Source organism: Vanessa atalanta, chromosome 19, assembly GCF_905147765.1.
Source record: "Vanessa atalanta chromosome 19, ilVanAtal1.2, whole genome shotgun sequence".
NCBI classification, from domain to species: Eukaryota; Metazoa; Arthropoda; class Insecta; order Lepidoptera; family Nymphalidae; genus Vanessa; species Vanessa atalanta.
This window is the reverse complement of record NC_061889.1, coordinates 8,115,530-8,136,839: the sequence shown is the minus strand read 5'-3', so window position 1 is coordinate 8,136,839 and position 21,310 is coordinate 8,115,530. Positions and strand designations below refer to the sequence as shown.

General features: G+C 37.4%; 1 protein-coding gene across 3 annotated transcripts in view; it reads left to right on the top strand.

The window, feature by feature from the left end:
* The window catches only part of LOC125071227 (dystrophin, isoforms A/C/F/G/H), a 557,159-nt gene that overhangs the window by 15,076 nt on the left and 520,773 nt on the right, over positions 1-21,310 (top strand). For all 3 annotated transcript variants that reach the window (XM_047681335.1, XM_047681338.1, XM_047681337.1), the window contains exons 2-25: positions 2,381-2,442; positions 6,452-6,544; positions 6,849-6,987; positions 7,615-7,736; positions 8,025-8,223; positions 8,706-8,875; positions 9,286-9,504; positions 9,876-9,983; positions 10,410-10,534; positions 10,793-10,971; positions 11,294-11,460; positions 11,615-11,833; positions 12,353-12,568; positions 12,705-12,861; positions 13,166-13,912; positions 14,252-14,394; positions 14,560-14,947; positions 15,260-15,368; positions 15,635-15,779; positions 16,120-16,272; positions 16,403-16,540; positions 16,807-16,932; positions 17,020-17,268; positions 20,292-20,921. In XM_047681335.1, the coding sequence (XP_047537291.1) occupies positions 2,381-2,442; positions 6,452-6,544; positions 6,849-6,987; positions 7,615-7,736; positions 8,025-8,223; positions 8,706-8,875; positions 9,286-9,504; positions 9,876-9,983; positions 10,410-10,534; positions 10,793-10,971; positions 11,294-11,460; positions 11,615-11,833; positions 12,353-12,568; positions 12,705-12,861; positions 13,166-13,912; positions 14,252-14,394; positions 14,560-14,947; positions 15,260-15,368; positions 15,635-15,779; positions 16,120-16,272; positions 16,403-16,540; positions 16,807-16,932; positions 17,020-17,268; positions 20,292-20,921 (5,003 nt within the window). The remainder of the gene's footprint in view (positions 1-2,380; positions 2,443-6,451; positions 6,545-6,848; positions 6,988-7,614; positions 7,737-8,024; positions 8,224-8,705; positions 8,876-9,285; positions 9,505-9,875; positions 9,984-10,409; positions 10,535-10,792; positions 10,972-11,293; positions 11,461-11,614; positions 11,834-12,352; positions 12,569-12,704; positions 12,862-13,165; positions 13,913-14,251; positions 14,395-14,559; positions 14,948-15,259; positions 15,369-15,634; positions 15,780-16,119; positions 16,273-16,402; positions 16,541-16,806; positions 16,933-17,019; positions 17,269-20,291; positions 20,922-21,310) is intronic.

Below are 21,310 nucleotides of genomic sequence, written 5' to 3'. Positions count from 1 at the left end.
TTATTCGACTAAAACACTGTTGTACCAATGCTGGTTGGATGCACATGACGGAATTTAATACGCGTGTTGAGTCTTATTAAAAAAACTATCAAGTTGAGGTATTTTTCTCAAATTGTAAATATTGTATTTAATTATAAAAAAAATAAAGAAATTTAATAATAGACACTATCTGTGTTTGCTATTGAAATTTCTCGGGGATTTTGGCTTACCCAAAAATTGGATAGTTTTTTTGGCGAGATTTGAATCCATAAACTTTGGATCTGCGGCTCAATAAACTAATTAGTAGACCAATGATTCAGTTAAACATAGTTATATAGATAAACTACAACTTGACTGTGAGTACAAATGTCATATATAAAACTTTTAGTAAGACAGTTCTTAAACTCTGATCTCTCTTTCTCATCAAAGATTTTACCCTGTGGTAGGGCTTTGCGTCCATTTATTCTACCACCAAACGGCAAACATTTGTATAGTTCCGTTCCGGTTTATAGGATGAGTGACTACAGGCACAAGGGACATCTCAAGGTTGGTGGCGCATTGGTGATAAACTTCTTAAGCCAATGTCTATAAGCGATGGTGACCACTGACAAACAGGTGGCCCATTTGCTTGTTCGCCTACCAATACAAAAAAAAATAATTAAAAATAACATTCGATAGAAAAATACAGCGTTGTTTAACTGATTACAGATAGTCTGTTTTAAGTCTATGTTAATGTACTGAATTTTCACATACGACCTTTTTCCACTAATTGTACCCATATGTTAATACTAACGGCTTCTTGTTAATATAGAATTCTATTGTCATAGTGCGCAATATTGGTTAGTCGAAACTCTAAGCATTATTCAATGAGGCCTCAACATGAGAGCCATTCTGAAAATTGTTCTAGATATTTCCAAGTGTTAAGTGCTAACGTTGTGTAATGTTGACTCTCATGAAGGCTTGGGAGGTGTTATTTGGCTCGACATACCATTGTGAAGAATCATGTAACTAGATATTTTCGTTTCTTATGTAACTTATGTACTAGTCTAACACATTACATTAAATCCGAGAGTGTTCATACTAAAAGACAAATCTGCTACGTGTATAATTACTAAAATTTATTTTATTACATTACATTAACAGCCTGTAAATTTCCCATTGCTGGGCTAAGGCCTCCTCTCCCTTTTTAGGAGAAAGTTCGAAGCATATTCCACCACACTGCTCCAATGCGGTTGGGTGGTTATTTTATTACTTATATAAATTAAAGTAAATAACAGCTTGTAAATATCTTAGTTTTTCAGTGAACTGTGTAGGTTTTGAGATGGAAGATTTTCCTTAGATACATACAAGTGTCCTCATGATGCTTTCCTTCGTTGCTGAGCATGAGATGAATTATAAACTCAAACAAAGGATATGTAAACTCAGAGGTGTTTGATATGGGTTGAATGCGTTATCGTAGGTTAAGATTGACGTATACTAACTACAAACCCATCTTTTTATTTGAATATATTGAAGAGTTATTATGTTTCCACGCTGAATATCTGTTTAGCTTGGCTAATTACTGAGAATAAAAGATTAAATAAATATACTGTTATATATAAAGGTATGTTTATTACTGGCACAGGAGATTATTATGTTTCGCATAAAATATTTAAAATTAAGTGAAATGAATATATTTTTTGAAGCATTCAGTTCAATTTCCTATTTGTATTATTTAAATGTTATTTTTTTGTACAATAATTTACTGTTTGTTTATGTTTCGTGTTATATTTTATATTTTTATCCAATTTACAGGTTTCGAAAAATTAACATTTAGGTATGAACATTTCTGTATGAACTCACTTCGCGAATCTCAAACGTGGTATGTCGAATACCGACATACGTTGATACGCAGTTTGAAATTGTATTTCAACTATATTCTTCTGGTATTAAATTATTTAATGTGAAATTTTATATGATTAAATGTTTGTTGCTCAGTCTCGTAAACTCAAAACTCAAACTCAAATTCTTTTACTCAATATAGAAGCATTAAACTTACTTATTGATAGTCAAATTAAATACTATCGGTTCGGAAAAGGAATCACCCTGACCTGAGAAGAACTGGCGAAAGAAACTCAGTGGGTCTTTTTTTTAATTCGGTTGAACGGATTGGGATAAAATTTGAACCCTGAAGTAACAAATTGATTAATACATGCACAACGCCTATCCCTCCTGTACCTCTTACGCGAACGAAACCGCAATCAGAACCAGAGTATGTTACAATTATTATGGGCAATGTTGTATCATTTTTATCATTTTAGAAAACACTTACAGAATAGCTCTACTGTCGATCTTGATATATGTGTGATGACGTCATGACATTGTATTTCAATGATTGTAATCTTTCCTCTTTCTATTGCAGACGAGCGGGAGGACGTACAAAAGAAGACATTCGCTAAATGGATAAATTCACAACTTGCAAAGGTAACGTAGAGAATGATTTCATATTTTTTTGCATGTAATAAAAGTCTTACCTAGTACTAAGATTAGAAGTCAAGACGTAATTCCAGTTAGGGACTCATAAAAGAAAAGGTAATTATTCTAGATCATTCCAACTGACTAAAGTTTTAACGCTAGTTGGGTAATGTACTCAACATTACACAACGAGCGTTAAAACAAAACTGTTAGTTGGTATGTGTCGGCTCTGATTAAATATAAAACAAAAGGTAGATGAAAACTTAATTCAGTTCCGTTTTACGTAATAATTTTTGCATTTATGATATCAGTAAGATTAATATTCATCTATAAATTCACCAATACCTTATTAACTTGTTGATATTCAATAAAAAGTTACAGTAACGTTTGAAGAACAGGCTTGAAGATAATCGGATTAATCAATTAATTCGTTAAACCTTTATTCAATTTCAACCATTTCTAACAGTAGAATAATATTGTAAGAATTTAACTGTATCGAGTTAACTGGAATTTAACTCAGTTTTATTAATATTGATGGGGCCGAAGAGCGTGTTGCTCTAACTCGGCGATAGCGTGAAAAAACTTTTGTTTAATCGACGCATGCGCACAACAATTAAGGACAATTACATTTTGTATAGAAGCGCTTAACATTGCGTTTTATTGTGAACTCTTTGAATGTTTTTTGCTGGAATTGAATTACGGATATCCCGTTATTTGTTACGTAATAATAATATTTTTATCTTATTTCGTACATTATTGACATAATCTAATTATATAAGTATTGTTTTATATATGTGACGAGAAAATTAATTGAACGATTCAAATAATAGTTAATAGTTGTGAGCTTTCTGCAAAACAAGATTTTTTCAAAAAATCTGTAAATTATGTGTTTGTAACACTATATATAATGTTAGTTTTTCACGGATTTAATTTTATTTCTTAAAAACATAACAACTGATGTCGATGATCAAAACTGCGTTATATTTAAAAAACATCGGTATAAATCTTTTCTTATCAAAATAGGTTCAGTACTTTTTTAATTTTAGTTATGGCGCTAACATAAATACTCACTGACGTTCGCCCACACCCTCATAACTTTAGGCCAAATTATTTGACACCTCGTATTCAATTAAAGGATTATTTTGATAAGTCGCACTTAATAATTTATCTTCATAACTAGGATATATGTATTTGTTAGATATAAAAATAATTTCATATGTTATATGAAGTCTTTTAAAGCTGTACAGTAAGATCGGTCGGTCGTTTGTTTGACGCTGTATGTTTTCAAATATACTTACTACACTATTGATTACACACACTTTTTTATATGTTTATATATATATATATATTTGTATATAAGCGAATACCTCTGATTGACTCAACACGACATCATCAAAACTATTCGATTTGATTGACTTGAAATTTAGCATTTAGTAGTTACTTCTTTACGACGCAGACAGACGCTCACAAAGAATTATTTTTGGAAATTTCAACATTAAGGAAGCGGTAAGGTAGTCGGGATGGGCTACAAGTACTATATATATTTAGGTCCAGTATTTATTTATTTATTTTCGGAAAACAAAAAGTACAATGAAAAAACAATAAAATAATACATAAACCAATCAAGTTTCCACTGATATCTATTACAAATTAGAAGCAGGAAGTAATAAGGACTAGAATAGTTATTTAATGATATAAAATAATAATTGCAAAACAAAAATCAATCAAATCAAAAAAAAAAAAATAAACATTAATTACATAAATCAAAATCAACATTCATTGATTTAACAATTCATTGATGTTCTTTTTAAAACAATATTTTTAGTGGAAGTCAAAGTCAAGTCAAATTATTTATTAACTTCATCATATCTATTGTCAAAATCCATGATGAGGTATATAATTTGTCTGATAAATTTCCAGATAGATTTAATTATTGATTTAAGTTAACATACTTGAGTGTCGTCTTCTCACGGTCGGCAAATCATTGTTCGTCTAAATGACCTCACGCTATCAGATCTACCATTTAGTTTTCTGTTCCAAGTTTATTAATTTTATTTAAACAATAGATTTTTATTATTATTATAAAATTTTAGCATCATGAATTAATTAAATATGTTTTAACATGTCGTATCTTTAGAGTTTAACACGATATGTGTTCATACATAGCGCTATGTTTGTCAGGTTGATTGGCTTTTCTGATGTCTTCTCAGGTTCTTAATGCCGCTGTATGATGTATTGTTAGTTAACTTCTCCAGCTAGCTATCTGGTATCTGATTGTTCCTGATATTTGTGCTCTCATATATACAAACCTTCGCCACAATATTTGTCTAAATTTACGGTATATTGAATACACGTGGTCATATATGAATAAAACATTAATTTTCCATCTCTTTGGGTCTAAAGTGTGAAAGCGATTGGTAGTGTGAAAGTAAAAATTCTTGGATTCGCATTTTCACACAATGAAACACTTGTGTATTCAAGGTTACATTATCAACACTTCTCTCTGGGTGTAAAGTACTCGCCCACATAACATTACGTACGCAGTGACTTCAAAAATCAAAATCAAAATATACTTTATTCAAGTAGGCTTTTACAAGCACTTTTGAATCGTTGTTTATCAAACTATATTAAGTGAAGCTAACACCGGTTCGGAATGTAAATTCTACTGAAAAGAACCGGCAAGAAAATCAGTAGTTACTTTTTTTCAGCGTTTAAAATTACAGTTATATCAGTTAAATGCAATTGTTTATGTATGTACGTAATATATCCTGCCTGGAAGTCAAAATACAATAATAATTAAATACAATAATTAAATATATATTGGACAACATCACATATATTACTCTGATCCCAATGTAAGTAGCTAAAGCACTTGTGTTGTGGAAATCAGAAGTAACGACGGTACCACAAACAGCCAGACCCAAGACAACGTAGAAAACTAATGAACTTTTTCTACATCGACTCGGCCGGGAATCGAACCCGGGACCTCAGAGTGGCGTACCCATGAAAACCGGTGTACACACTACTCGACCACGGAGGTCGTCAAAAACAATGCAGGTAGCTCGTGTCATTGGACGAGTGTTACAATCAAAAATCAGAAGGCACGATGTTTTCATTACAGTAAATTTACGCGTTTTATTACCAATAGTATCGTCGGCAAGTTTTTTGATTATTTTACATAATTCGCGCTCATGTTTCGTGCGTACAATAACATAATGATTTTTTATTCGTTTATTAGCTTATATAATAACTAGTTGTCGCTACGGTTTCATCCGTGTTTTAGGGTTGGTCGTCAGGAGTTAGGCATAAAAAAATAGCCTGTCCTTCCTTACAGATCAAACTTGCTTCCTAACAAATAACATCACTAACTTAACACCTGAAAACTAGTATTCCATATATAAACTTTTAACCATGTTGAAGTATAAATGTAAAGCTACCACCCGCTTCGAATTGCTTCGGAATAAGAATAAGAAAAACACTAGTTGCTCTCGTATAAAAAAATATATGGGCAAGTATATAAAATTAAATTAATTTGTCCTCTCGATACTCAACAGCCTTAAGAAGAAGTAATTGCAAATCTAACTCCCACTGATATTTGGGTATGGTCTTATAAAAGTTTTAATATGTTGTGAAAGAAAATGCGTGGGCAGCATGTGATACATATTGGCCGAGTTTGTGTGAAGAAACAATTCTGTTATTCTGTTTATATTATTCAAGTAAACTTTTGGAATCGTTTGAATCGAACGTAATATTACAAATAGGTTCAATTTCTTTGTATGTATATAGAGTGTAATATTTCGAACTAATGAATCGATAATAAAAAAAAAAACATTGGTAGAAAGCTGCATTATTCCTGAATACAGAGTATAAATTATATTTAAATATCATGTTATTTCTGTATTAATAAATTGCACCCTTACAAAGCTTGAACGAATTACTATTATGTTACATATATGTAAAATATATACTTAGAGATTTTTTTGTTTATATACTTTATATTTTTTTTCTACATTTCTAGCACGGCAAGCCGCTCGTAGAAGATCTTTTTCAAGATCTGCGCGATGGAGAAGTTCTGCTGTCACTCTTGGAGATCCTCACCGCGCAACAGTTTGTAAGTTATTGTTTTTTTAATATTTATTAACAATAAATACATAATATGTACGGGTCTCTGAAAATGAGAGTGCTATATGTATTAATAATATGCCCATTAAGCTATTATGTTTAAAAAAGTAATATGTCGACCGATCATTTAATAGCACAAGAAAAGTGATGAATTTTGTTACGGTGTTTCAAACTTTAAAATGATAGTGAAATTAAATGCGATAAGTGAGTGTTGATTATTGTAAAACCACAATATTTATATATTAAAAATTAAATGCTGACGTTTAATTATTTATATACACATTTAATTACAGAAACGTGAGCGTGGTCGCATGCGTGTTCACCACCTCAATAATGTAAACGCAGCTTTACGCGCGCTCGCGGCAGCCGGCGTCCGGCTCGTCAACATCAGTAGCGGAGACATCGTCGATGGCAACCCTAAACTCATACTCGGTAAATTTCAAGTGTGGATAGAGTGTTGCACTATAAACGAGCCAACTTTATTATCTTGGTGTGCGTGACAGATACGCTTGACACTCACCAAATGTACTATTTTACTACTGTTTTTTTTTTAATGATATCCTTAGGCGGACGAGCAAATAGGCCACCTGATGGTGAGTGGTCACCACCGCCCGTAGACAATGGCGCTGTAAGAAATATTAACCATTCCTTACATTGTGCCTGTAGTTACACTGGCTCACTCACCCTTCAAACCGGAACACAACAATACTGAGTACTGCTGCTTGGCGGTAGAATATTTGATGAGTGGGTGGTACCTACCCAGGCGGGCTTGCACGAAGCCCTACCACCAAGTAAAAAAGTGTATGCGTGCACACGAAAACAACTGCCGACAGCCAACGACTAACTATTAGCTACTATTAATTCATTTCGCCGTTTGTAATTGTACGATTATTGTAGAATAAACAAAATGAGGTGTTACAGCTCGCCTCTATATTCCAATACAAACGACTGCTTAAAATTCCAAATCTGTTTAAAAGTAGCTGTGTATTGATATAGTAAGCCGTTCAAGAGTTCAGAAATTGACATCAATATTCTAAATGTGTTTTATTATTATTACAGGATTGGTGTGGAGTATTATTTTGCACTGGCAAGTCCATTATCACTTGAAAGAGTTGATGTCGGAATTGCAGCAGACGAATCTTGAGAAGACATTGCTAGCCTGGTGCCGGACTCATACACAAGTAAATTACACTATTATAACTTTATTATTATTTAATTGTCTCGTTAGTGTATTGGCTGGCTTATAAAGCAGTCTAGAGGTCCTGGGTTAAAGCCTCTGTCGAATAAAAAATGTCCAATAAAAAAATTGGGGTTTTCTGTTGAGAATCTCCCATTGAAGGGGAATGAGATCTTTCCTTGTTATAGTTCAAACATTCCCTTACAAAAAAAAACAATTATAACTTTGAAGGCTCTTTAATGATTTGATTTTAAGAATTTGTACAAGATCATTAACAGAACTATTTTTACAGAATTATATGGGCGTTAAAGTAGAAAACTTCACGTCGTCATGGTCAGATGGTCTGGCATTCAATGCTCTGCTGCATCGCTGGAGACCTCAGCTTTTTGACTACTCCAGCTTACTCAACCTGACTCCAGCTCAGAGACTGGAACATGCGTTTGCGCTTGCGCAACGCCATCTATCAATTGACCGGTTGTTAGATCCTGAAGGTAAGTTAATGTTATGAAATATTAGTTAATATACCTATATGTAACTTGTATTTTGTAAAAAACACATTCACTGATCATGCCATTGAGCTAAACAATCTATTAATAAGGTGTCTTTTATTAGGTATAAAAGACACGGTATGGTCTCAGAAAATGCCCCCCCACCTCCAATCAGACAATGTGCTCAACTGGGGTGCGTTTTCGCAGATGACAGCTCTTTTTCAGCTGAGACTGTACTCGACGTCTCAACCTATGTTGCTGACAAAAATCTTTGTCCTGGCCTTGCATAAGTTGTTCAGGCTGGTTTTTGAATTGATGTTCTATTTATAAAAAAGAAATTGTTAATTGTTTAAGCCATAAAGCTGTTCTAGATGTTTGATAATTGATAGATATTGGCACGAACATAGAAATTAATAAAATTATAAATGTTGCAATAATATTGTACTCATGATTGGATTGTGATCTTTATCTCACCCATGTTTCAGATGTAAATACACCGAATCCTGACAAGAAATCCATAATGATGTATGTGATGTGCTTATTTCAATCTCTACCTCACTCGAACAATGACATGGAACCAGCTGAGCACGTGGAGAGCTCGGAGCACGGCGTTGGACAATCAGCTGACATGGACGAGCCGGCTAGTCCTACTGATGTTAGTCCCGAGGTTTTGAATTATATTCACATATATTTAGGAAGGAAGATAGGCTAGGCCTTTAGCTAAGAGAACTATATAATTACAAAAAAGGTCGTATATATATATTTTTTTTTTGATTGAACAAAAAATGCGCCACATGTAAGTATGTGGCCACCTTAGCCTATATACAGGCGCATTCTAAGAAGGAATGTCATCTAAGATGATATTTTGTCACTGGCACTTACCTTTGGTTTATACTATTGCTAATCTTTAATAGATCTTTTGTTAACGATTTATGTATTTATTGCTTGTTTGTATTGAAAGTTTTGAATTACACAAAAAACGCTAAGTTACTTTGCATATTATAATTCTAGGTGTTTGAGTTATTGTTTCATGATTTTTAACTAGGGTTTGTTTCAACATTTCAGGTACTCTGTGGAGGAAGTGCAGCAGCGTCTCGTCCGGTATCCGTAGCTACAACTTGCTCAGTGGAGCTAGGTGCTTACGGTGCTGCATTAGAAGACGCACTCGCAGCCCTACTCGACGGCGAAGAACGCTTGCACGCGTCACCACTACCTGAAGAGAGCGAAGTCGACCAGCCTGGCGCTTACTTAGCAGCACTTAAAGAACATTTCCACTCTCATGAGGTATGGTCATTAAACTGGAAAAAAAATTACTGAAAATTTTTATGTGATACTGAAAATAGTTTTTGAATAACGCTATCGTTTGATTCACCCCAAAATATGTTTGTCTTAATATTTATAGGATAGGACTAAATGTATTTAATGAAATATATGTGTAAGTGCTTTCTAATTATTATTAGATTTTTAGATAGTGTTGACGACCATCAAGCAAACGAATTGAATAATTTTACTCGTCCAAGTAGGTTTTTGTGTATTTTTGTTTAAATCATAATTTAAAAATCGATCATTTGTCGATTTGTCGATCGGCAGGAACTGTAGCGAGAAGGTAACACTTTCCGTGCTGGTCTCCTAATGATGGTTCGTATCGCTTCCAGAAATTCCTGCTGGAGCTGTCGGAGCAGCAGTGCCGCGTGGGCGCCGTGCTGGAGGAGGGCGCGCGCCTCGTGCGCGACCAGGCGCTGTCGCGGGACGAGGCCAACGAGGTCAGATCGTGCGCCCTTGTTCTCCTTATATGGCCTTGATGCTATCGGTGGTGGGCCGCTGAGCAGAAGTCTGAGCTGTACAAAAAACTGTTCGATAAAATCAAAATTTTCTTAATTCAAGTAGGCTCATAAAAGTACTTTCTAATCAGTATATTATAGTGTTGAATGTAATTGTACAGCTGACACCAGTAGGTATGGTAAAATGGCCAATGTTGGGCTAAAATTATAATTACAAAATAATTATGATCACATTATAATTGCTGTTCGTGTTGTTGTCATATTGTTTTTTAACAAAAACATTTGTTATAAGAACTATTAGATCAATAAAGTAAAGTATACCTTTACTTATATCCCATTTGCTAATCTGAATGCCAGATATCAATATCAAAAATAAGTTATCACGAATCGATATTTGCGTCCGTGCAGGTCCGTCTTCAGATGCGTCTACTCAACCAGCGCTGGGAGCAGCTGCGGCTCGGAGCGATGGACAAGCAGGCACGCGTGCATCGCGCCCTCATGCGCGCGCAACATCGACAGCTCAACGCTTTCCGGTAACGCTCACGTGGCATCGTTTATACGTCAATACACGAGACGAATTGTCATTACTAATGATCTAGACACGCGGTAGCGTGTCAGCCAAGTTCTAGTAATAATATGTTTTAGCGCGATATGTTTTGGAACTTTATATACTGAGATGTAGTTTGAGCCTATGTGTACATTTTTTTCACAACATCGTTATTATAATGTGTACATACACAGACAGGTACCAGATTGATCTCAAAATTAACGTCTCATATACTCCGTCCCAGGCAATGGCTGACGGCGACGGAGGACCGCATGTCGCGCATGGAGGCGGCGCACGAGCAGCCCAGAGCGGCGCTGGAGAGCACGCGCGCGCTGCACGCCGACCTGCGCCGCCAGCAGCCGCTCGTCGACGCGCTCGCCGACTGCGTGCTCGTGGTCGACGACGACGACGCGCACGACGCCAGTGAGACTTACCAGTGTGACTTATAACCGAGACTTAGAATAGCACCGATGTGAATTCGGTGCATCTGAATCTAAAATATGTTGTATGAGATGTGTCTCGGCAGAAGGTGGTTCCCTGTCACGAGGATAACCAGTGCAACTGGGTTACTTAAAATGATAAAAAAATAATTGCGGTTACACGTCATCCATAATGTTTTAAATTAGATGTAGTAGGTAAGAATTACTAGTAGCGTCTTGAATTGAGGTCACTGTTATAATGTAGCGATAGAGGTTAGGATAAGAGATGAGTGTTTTGTAAATTGAATACTGTCTGTGTCGATTAGGTGTGTCGGAGATAGAAGATCAGCTCCGAGCGTTGGGCGAGCGCTGGTCGCACGCGTGTCAGTGGACGCTCGCGCGACTCGAGCGCATGCAGCGCTGCGACGCGATGGACCAGCAGGAAGCACAGCTGCGTACCGACATCCAACAACTAGAAACAGACCTCAAGCAGGTACATTGTCAAGTATATTTAAATACGATTTTTGCCTTTGTATTGCAAAATTTTTGTTGCGACAGAATTCTTAAATTCGCTTTGAACGCCATTTCTGCTAAAATTTAAAATGGCTGTATGTGAGTTAGCTGAAAAATGTATAAATTAATTTTAGATGGAGGCATACCCAGCGAGTGAGATCGGTGAAGTGCTAGAACGAATATCAGCGCTACAGCGCTGCAGTGCATCTCTAATAGCTAAGCGACACGGTTTATCAGAGTTGCTGCAACAGCTACAAGACATGGAAGGAGCCGAAGAACTGGCGGATAGTGTTGATGAATTACATGACAAAATCGAGGCGTTGGAGCTTATACTACGTGTACAGGGAGACCGGGTGAATACATTTTTTTGAATAAGGGCTGTTTGAAGTAGAGAGTGTTCATCTTTGGTGTCTGATAAAGTTTTTCTAAATTAGAAACAAGATTATATTTTGTTTAATTGATCATCAGATTTTTTTTTTATTTGGTGCATCATACTGCACCATACATAAGTAGATTTAGTATTACATATATATAAGGTACATAAAATATGTGTTTTGCGTTATGTCTATCTACCTTACTTACAAAAATATGCCAAATACAGTTGTAACTAATATTCGTGGCAAACTTATGTCTATAAGTTCGTATGCACCAGTTAAGCATGCTTATTATCATATCAATATACAGTGTTTGCTGGAAATTATACATGTAATCAAATCTATTTAGAAGTGTGAAGTAACGGGCCATATAAATGGTATAACGGCTGGCTAGTGCCTAGGACTCCCGCAGAGTATAATTTAGAACCGTTTGCTACTTACAAAATTACTATTTAAACGTGGTGCAAGCAGGATATATTAACAATAATAAATTTTCAGATCAAGGAATTAGGTTTCGAGTTCGATATAACGATGACCGAGGAAAGCACAGGGGGAACGAGTACCATCACTACGACCAGCACTGTTACAACGACATTCGATCTTGACCATCGGACGAAGAAACCTCGTCTGAGTGACAAGTCTAGTTCAGATTTCCAGATTGGTTATAAAGTGTTTGATAACTGGGCAGAGACGACGGAAAAGGCGCTGAGTGAAGTAAGTTCTGACAAGTGAAGAAATCAATATTTTTTGCTTTCTATTATTACTAAAGTAATACCATCAGTTAAGTTATTCTAATAAAGGTCACGGTTGTAAAAGATTATTACATATTGTATATAAATGTTCGTTATAGTGTTTACGGGCCCTGAGCGAGAGCTCCAGCGAGTCGTCGCGCGAGACTGCTAGGGCTTTACTCCAGCGAGTGCAGCGCGAAAGCGAGGAGCAGCGCGCTGATTTCGCTAACGTGGAAGAGATACAACGCCGGCTCGCTGCTGATGTGTCGCTTCGAGGTCAGTATAGAATTAACATTCAATTTATATTTATTATACTATACTAATATTTTAAATGTGAAAGAATCTCTGCATGTCTGTTTGTTGCTCTTTCACGGCCAAATCACTGACCAGAATTTGATGAAATTTGGTGTGAAGCAAGCTTGAACTTCAAGGAAAGACAGAGGCTTTTTATGCTTAATAGCTGATAACTAACCCCTAAAATGCGAGCGAATCCGCGCGCGACCACTAGTTCTAAATATAAGAGATATTAATAGATACTAATAAATATACACAATAAAAATATGAACAATTACTTTTTCAGAGGAAGCTCAATTACACGCGGACAGTATCGAAGAATTAAAGAAACGATGGGAGGCGATACAGAAGACGCTCCTTGAAATACGAAACATGATGAACCTCTTGGAAGATAAAGAGAACTTCTACAAGAACGTAGAAGCCTTGCAGAGAGAACTTGACGACGTCCACTCGTGGAAAGACAAAATGTTGAAAGAACCAGCAACGAACAATCAACTAATACATTTACGAAACAAAATACGCGCGGTTAAACAGCTTGAAATGAAATTGAAAGAATTGAACGCGCAGTCGATAATACTACTCACGAAAGCGATATCTAAATCGCACAAGGACGAAATCGAGAGGGACGCGAAACGAATAAACGAAACGTTCGAAGAATTACTTCTATATTTAAGTAAGAGAGAAGTGGAAATCAAGATCGCTCTCAATAAAAGAGTTCCCACATTGCAAAGTGACGAGGAGTACAAAGTCGTACAAAGAAAAATACAGGAGATGGAATCGCAGATTATCAGCGAACATGCGATAATATCGTCCAAGGAGGACATGGGGACGAAGCTCGAGGAGCTGAAGCTGATGCGTCGGCAGTTCGACGACCTGCAGGCGTCGTACGACGCCGTCGTGAAGGAGAAACGAGAGAAGTTCGAGAAAGGAAGCGTGCAAGAATTAAATCTGAGGAGCAGCGTCGAGAATCTAGTCATGAGGTTCTCCGATTCGAAGACTATTCTCGAGCAGAAAATTAATAAGTTAGAGAAAGGTATGTTGCGGTTGCATTGACATTTTGTTTTTAACGTTCGTATCGGTCAAGTATATGATAAGTATTAACATTTATGCTAAATCGTAAACTAATTGCGATAAACCATCCTACTGGTAGTAATTTGTAACTTTATATTACAAAATGGTTTTAGTTAAATTGTAATTTAGTGATTTTATTTAGAATTACGGAATGAGGTTCACGTGATGTGTACTTAAATAAATCTTTGAAATTGTTAATTTACGGATGTATAAGATAATAAATTTACATAAACCTCAAAGTAATATGCGAATGCCAATAAAATTTTATGATATTGTATGCATATAATTATTAATATTTCAGGCATCGAGCTTGTGGATAAATTGGAACGAGAACAGAGTGAACTGAAACAGTGGCTAGACGGTGTGCAGACATTCGTGGATAAAAACTCCGTGGTGTCCATAGGTGATGTGTCGGAGTTAGAGAAACTTCTGGAAACTAGTAACGTAAGTTTTATGGTTTTTTATTATTTAATTTCAAATTTTAGTCGTATTTTATATGTTGAATTGAATAACAATTGATTCAATTAACATGTATGGCAATATGAGCCTAATGTACCATTTGCACCGCTTTGAGACATTACAAGTTTACAACAATTACATTATTTACAGAAATTCGATGAACAAAAATCTAACTACAAAGCAATGTTAGAAAGCATTGAAGCTACTAACGAAACGATACTTGAAGACTGCGATGATACTTTATCAAAACAATTGAAAGCCGACGGTAAAGATCTACGGAAGCGCTACGAAGCCGCTACAGAGGCGTCTCTCAAACTCAATGAGAGTTTACGACGAGCATTAGAGAAGACGGAGGGATTGATACGGCGTATCGACGAAATGGAGGAGTGGCTTGTAAAGATCGAAGATGAAATGCCGAAGGAAGACGAGTGTAACATATCAGACTCGGCAGAATTATATCAGATGAAGACACGGTTCCAGGCGTTGAAGGACAAGTGCGATGACAAGACGCCCGATTTTAGGAATCTGAACGAAGATGGTGAGATTTGTTTAGATCAGTATAATTAGAGTTAAGATAATTTATGTATGTCTTTGAACCTTTCACGCGAAGTTTTTTTTATACTAATTTCGATTCAGTAATTTCTTGCGAAACTAATTGCTGTAATGAGTAGGTGTAAACTATTGAATATTCTATTCACCGAGCAGACAATAAGTTTTTCTCAGTATATGAGAGTTTAGTAAATTGATATATAATTTTGTATATTTCTCAAGTGAATGCTTTGAATGCACGGTTCTAAAATTGAAGAAAAAAAGATCTGGCAGATATTGTATACTGTATACGTCCGCGCAGGCAACGAGGCGCTGCTGTCGGCGGAGCGCGCGCCGGCGCTGGCGCGGCGCCTCACGCAGCTCAACGCGGGCTGGACGCGCGCCACGCACTCCGTGTACGAGCGCTACAAGTGCGTGCCCATGCTTTCATACTTTTATTTTAATCACATTCTCAAGTTTAATCATCTTTTAACTGAGCCGCGATGGCTCCATGCATGCATACGAGTCGACCTTAAACGATCGCTGAATCAAATTTAAGTTCATAATTCGTCTCGTACTCGAGGGTGCAAACCGGAGTGACCGATTGGATTCTGCGCACCCAAAGATCTGCCGGTAATGAGCTTCGTAAGAATAGAGCTTCTAATCGGCGTGTTATTATCCTTGTTCGCGACGTCAGGGTGCTGGCGGAGGCGTGGCACGAGTCGGGCGAGCTGCGCGCGTGGCTGGCGCAGCAGGCGGCGTGGCTGGACGGGCTGCAGCGCCGCCTCACGCGCGAGCGGCGCGCGCGCGCCGACGCCGAGGACATCTCCGACGAGCTCTACGTACGTCACGAGCCATGTCAAATACTCTACATTGTTATAACCCCCACCATAGATGTCTTATGACGATATGTCGTGTTCGAGCGTCATCATTTTGACGACCATAAGATCAAGTTATATCTATCATGTAGACTATAGGAGAAACAGCTTACTCATGTTTTTTAAACTTCAACTTAAATTATTCCTCAGTCGTAAAAATATATACGGAAATACAAAATATCCGGAGTTGGCGTTAGAATGCTTCAGGCTCGCCTTGGCATACCGAACAGACGAACAACATTGTTGTGTATTTTTCTTTAATGTTATTTTCATAATATTAATTTTAAAATTAATCTAAAAAAAGGATTTGGAGAACTACGTGTCCAATCGAAGCGAGGAGCGCATGAGTCGCATAGAGGCGGTCGGCCGTCAGCTCGCAGACGCGCATATCATGCCCAACTGGATACGAGCAGAGATCGATGCGCTCACTCAGCGGTGGGAGACGCTGCAACAGCAGGTACTATAAAGTTCTTTATACTATAAGTTGAACTGTGTGTGTTACATTTAGTCAATTTAATTCCACATATTAACTGGTTGTGTCTTTATGTCCAACAAAAACGAGCTCATAATATGTGTGTGCGCACCAGGCGGCGGCGCGCACGGCGGAGCTGGAGGCGGCGGCGCGCGAGGCGGCGCGCTGCGAGGTGTCGCTCGACAACCTGCAGCAGTGGCTGCTCGCGCTGCGGCAGCGGGCGCTGCTCGACGAACACGTGCACTCGGAGCAGGTGAGCGACCCGCTGCCTCGTTACCGCTGTACACCATGGCGCCCTTTCTTAACGGACACTAGACGACTGCTCAGGAGGCGTTATAGATAGATCACACGATTGTGTGATTAAACACGAACTATCTATTTTGTCACTTTCATAGTTCGATGGGCAATCAGCAGGCAGCAGCCAACTTCTAAAGCCTTGTCCCTAAGATTGTCCGACGTCGTTGAAATTATTATTATTATATAGAAGGACATTATTATCAATATGGTGTTATGTGATAGCTGTCGGCGGAGTTTACTGCGCAGCGCGGTGTGCTGCAAGAGGTGGAGCAGCAGGTGCAGGCGTACCGAGAGGCCGGAAAGCTAGAGGCTGCCGAGCGACTGCGCGACCAGCTGCAACTCGCGGAGGTAAGCTTCGTGCATCCAGTGATGAAAACCTTTTGATAGGATAATACCTAGGGCGCGGTACATTTTACTAACTTTTCTCACTCGTAGCGGAACCTGAACGAGGCCGAGGAGCAGTTCCTCGAGCCGAAGCGGCGCAGCCCGGCGCCCGCGCAGGCGGAGGCGGAGGAGGCGCAGGAGGCGCAGGAGGCGGGCGGCGAGGGCGAGGCGGCGCGGCTGGCGCGGCGGCTGGCGCGCGCGGGCGACGTGCTGCGCGAGGTGCAGCGCGGCGCCACGGCGGCGCTGCAGCTGCGCGCGCCCGACCCCGACGCCGTGCGCGCGCAGCTGCGCACCTGCCTGGTACGTCCGACGCGCTCATTCTTACCCGCACTCACTGCACTCGTACAGATACTCGACTCGTTTTTCGAGTGTTGCAATACTCATCTCGGACGTCATCTCTAAATATTCAGTGGATGTATTATGTTTTGTTCTTAAAATAAAAAGTAACTAACTCCAAATTTTAAGACTTCGTCCGATCCTATTTGAGTCAAGTTGTGATTGGTTGTTTGATTTTATATTTTATTATAATATTCAAAATTAGATTTGATCGCATTATCTAATTACGATCTCAATGTCTGCCGACTATCGGATGTAAAACAACCTGGCCTGTGCCTCCTCAGATGTATATATGTATTATATTTTACCTCAAACTAATTACGATATGTCAATAAGCCACTCGTACACAGGAATTATTCCAGTTAATGCTTTGTGGTATACGTCAATTAGCGGTTGCGGTCAGTGTGAGTGAAATTGAGGCGGGTATATAATTCCAACATCTTTACATGTTAGTCAAATATGAATATTAGGTTTAATGGATGAACGCTTACCATCAACAGGATCACATACATCTCTGCCTTCTAAATAAGTCTTTTGTCTTTGGAAACGATTAAAGTAAAATTTCAAGGTCGACTGTATATGAGACGTATATATATGTAACGTTTACCTTGTTTTTATTATCTGTATGCTAATATTAGAACAATCAAGGCAAGTCGATATGTATTTTCAACCGTAAATGTAAATGTAACAAAAATTTATCATATGTTTGATACTAATTTTAATAGATAAGTTTTGTTTTGGAACGTAGTCCTTTTTACGCGGCTTAAAATAGAGAGAGGCTATAAATAGCAAAAATAAAATTATGTCCCCTCAAGGCGCTCTCTTTCTCTTTCTTTTATAAACGGATTTATTTAAACTTATTTTTTGGTTATTGTTTTAATTCACACAGGTTTTTTTTTTATATCAATTTTATTATACTGTGTCTATTATATATATTTTATACATAACTAGTTGTTGCCCGCGGCTTTGCTCGCGGGGAAGTTGATTATATTTACAGATTAACTTGTTATATTACGTATACTCTGTGTACCACATTGGTATGTATTTAACCCCATAGGGTAGAATATCCAGAAATGCGTAAATACGTATCTACTCATTTTAATTAGTATCTCGTAATAACTTAAAACATTTTAAAAATGGACTTTCACCCCTTGGATATTTCACCCCCTTAGGAGTAAAATTTCCAAAATTATTTCCTTAATGGGTGTTTACTCAATAAAACGACCCCACCAAATTTAATAGCCCTAACTTTGATAGTTTACGCTCGGCGATGATGAATCAGTCAGTCAGGACATGCTATTTTATAAGTATAGATGTATAACGAAAGCAACTTCGTTCCAACCGGGTGTGCAAAAACACCTCTCGTTATTCAAAAAATATATATATTTATTCAAAAAAAATTGAACAACAGTTCTTTGTGAAAATTTGTTCGTCAAATACAATTGAACAATTCGAAGCAACGTAACGAAATCCCTAACCTAGGTCAAACTTATGCTAAAACTATAATTGGCGTCGTAAACTGTCGTTTGCGTCAATAGTGCCAACTTTGTCGCGCCAGCTTCGTTTGCAACTGTAGCGAGCGCTAATTATGCTACTATTCCGTTGAAGATATATTTCCGTTCTGTTGCGAACTTTGAAATTATTTTGATATATTTTTTTAAGAGCCTCAACTCAGTAGTTACTCTTTTTCAACATCTAAAAATACAGTTATGTTTTTAATTAACAGCCTGTAAATTTTCCCACTGCTGGGCTAAAGGCCTCCTCTCCCTTTGAGGAGAAGGTTAGGAGCATATTCCACCACGCTGCTTCAATGCGGGTTGGCGGAATACACATGTGACAGAATTTCGTTGAAATTAAACACATGTTTTCCTTCACCGCCGAGCGCAAGATGAATTATAAGCACAAAATAAGCACATGAAAATTCAGTGGTGCCTGCCTGGGTTTGAACCCGAAATCGTCGGTTAAGATGCACGCGTTCTAACCACTGGGCAATCTTGGCTCATATTAAATATAAAACGCCAAAATGTAATAAAATAAAATCTAAAAAATCACGGGCAACTGTAAACCGTGGATGTTGTAAAATTAAAATAAAAAAAAAATATCTCTCCTGCGTAGCTGGCTGGTCTCTTGAGATTTACCGACGTGGCCGTAATCGGTCAGGACGACATCACAAAGTAAAACGTTTAATCATTTAAAACAAAGATAGATTAGGGTATAATCATACAGCGTAGTCAATAATCCAATCGTACGTACCATGGAATGTGTAGTTCAATAAACTATTGTAGACCGCTTTGTCGCAACTGTATCGCGTGCTGCTGTCGGTCGTTGAAAGGATTCTGTGTCGTCAAATCGGTTCCAATAAGCAAATTGGAGTCGGTATTTTTAGTATAGGGATTTTACTATTATTCAATATTTTGGGCTGACCCATCGGACATACTTTGACAAAATTCGTTAATAGTATTAAAATAGTTTATAATATAATAATATTATGAATACATATGGTTCATTAAGCTATGAAATGGACGAAAACTCTTTTTTCTAGAAGAATCTAGTTATAAATATAAAAGATTTATGCGTACATAAACTAAGAATAAATATAGAGGTGTCAAAAATAATATACTTTAAATTTATACGTCGGATATAGTCAATAAAATTATATATTTGGTCAATTAAATAAAAATGATAATTAATGTTTTAACCGTGTCCAAATAACTCGGACATTGATAGTTTCGTACATGAAGGTTTTAATCAGTGGCGTGGCACAATAGAGTAACGCGATTGATTCACTTCCCATCGTCCGCCTCGCACACCGCGGTACTAACCGCTTTACTTACATGGAGATGTACTTCGACACTCTCTATTTGATACTTGTATTTAGTGTCAGCTTGTACAAGTGGCTTGTAAGATATTTAAATTAAAACTATAAATACAAAATACACAAAAAAAAACTTAAGTACATCGATCTAATTATAAATATTTGATTACAGAGATTTTACCGCACTCTAAGTGAAATCAAATCCGAAGTTGAATCAATTATCAAAACTGGTCGGAAGATGGTCGAAGAGAAGGCCGTCCCCGAACCGCAAGAGTTCTCCAAAAAAATAGACATGTTGAAGGAATTATACAACAAGCTTGGAGCACACGTGACCGAATCAAAGACAAAATTAGAAACTGCTCTGCTTACTGCGCGTGAGATACAAAACGATTTGCAGTCTCTGACCTCCTGGCTCCAAGGCTTAGGAAACGTCGGGAAACAGACGCTCGAACTAGAAATGTCCCGAATGGAAGCCATCAAAGATAAACTAAACGCTAACTATGTTGAATTCGCGAAAGGTTCCGACCCAGTGTATTTAGCGAGTCTACGTGAACAAATCGACGATATCAACTCTCGTTGGGATAATTTGAAACGCCATGGTCTTGGAAAGAAGGAGACGGAGCTAGAGAGTCTCCAGAGATACTTAAATGATATAGATCAAGAGTTGGACAGTCCTGAAACGATGTCGGCGGCGAAATTAAAGCTGTTGAAAACTGAAGTTCGGTTGAAGGCGGCTGAAGTGGAATCCATCGACAACAGAGCGTTGTTGAAACAGTGGGAGAGAATTTTAGAGAAAATAACCGTAAGTGACAAATTTATTATTTCGCTTTTATGTTATTATTATAAAATTAAGATCATTAGTAATCGATTTATTCAAATCGTTTTATACTATAGTGGAAATAATTCAAAATTATATATAACTGGATTTTATACATTGTTGCTGTTTATAAAAGTAACGTTCATATGACAATGTACACTTCCAGTACTTCACGAGTTCATTTCAAATTTTCCATATATTTTTTTCGTTTAGTGTAAGTTTTCAACCGTTTTTTTGCTTTGTCCTAATCACTGTTTATACACGTAAGCACGTAGACGCTTAGCCGCATTGTTTATCGCGATGTTTTCAGCCTGAGTGTGTGATTTATATTATAATAAACTAAAAGTACTTACGATATTTGTTGTGTGACCCTC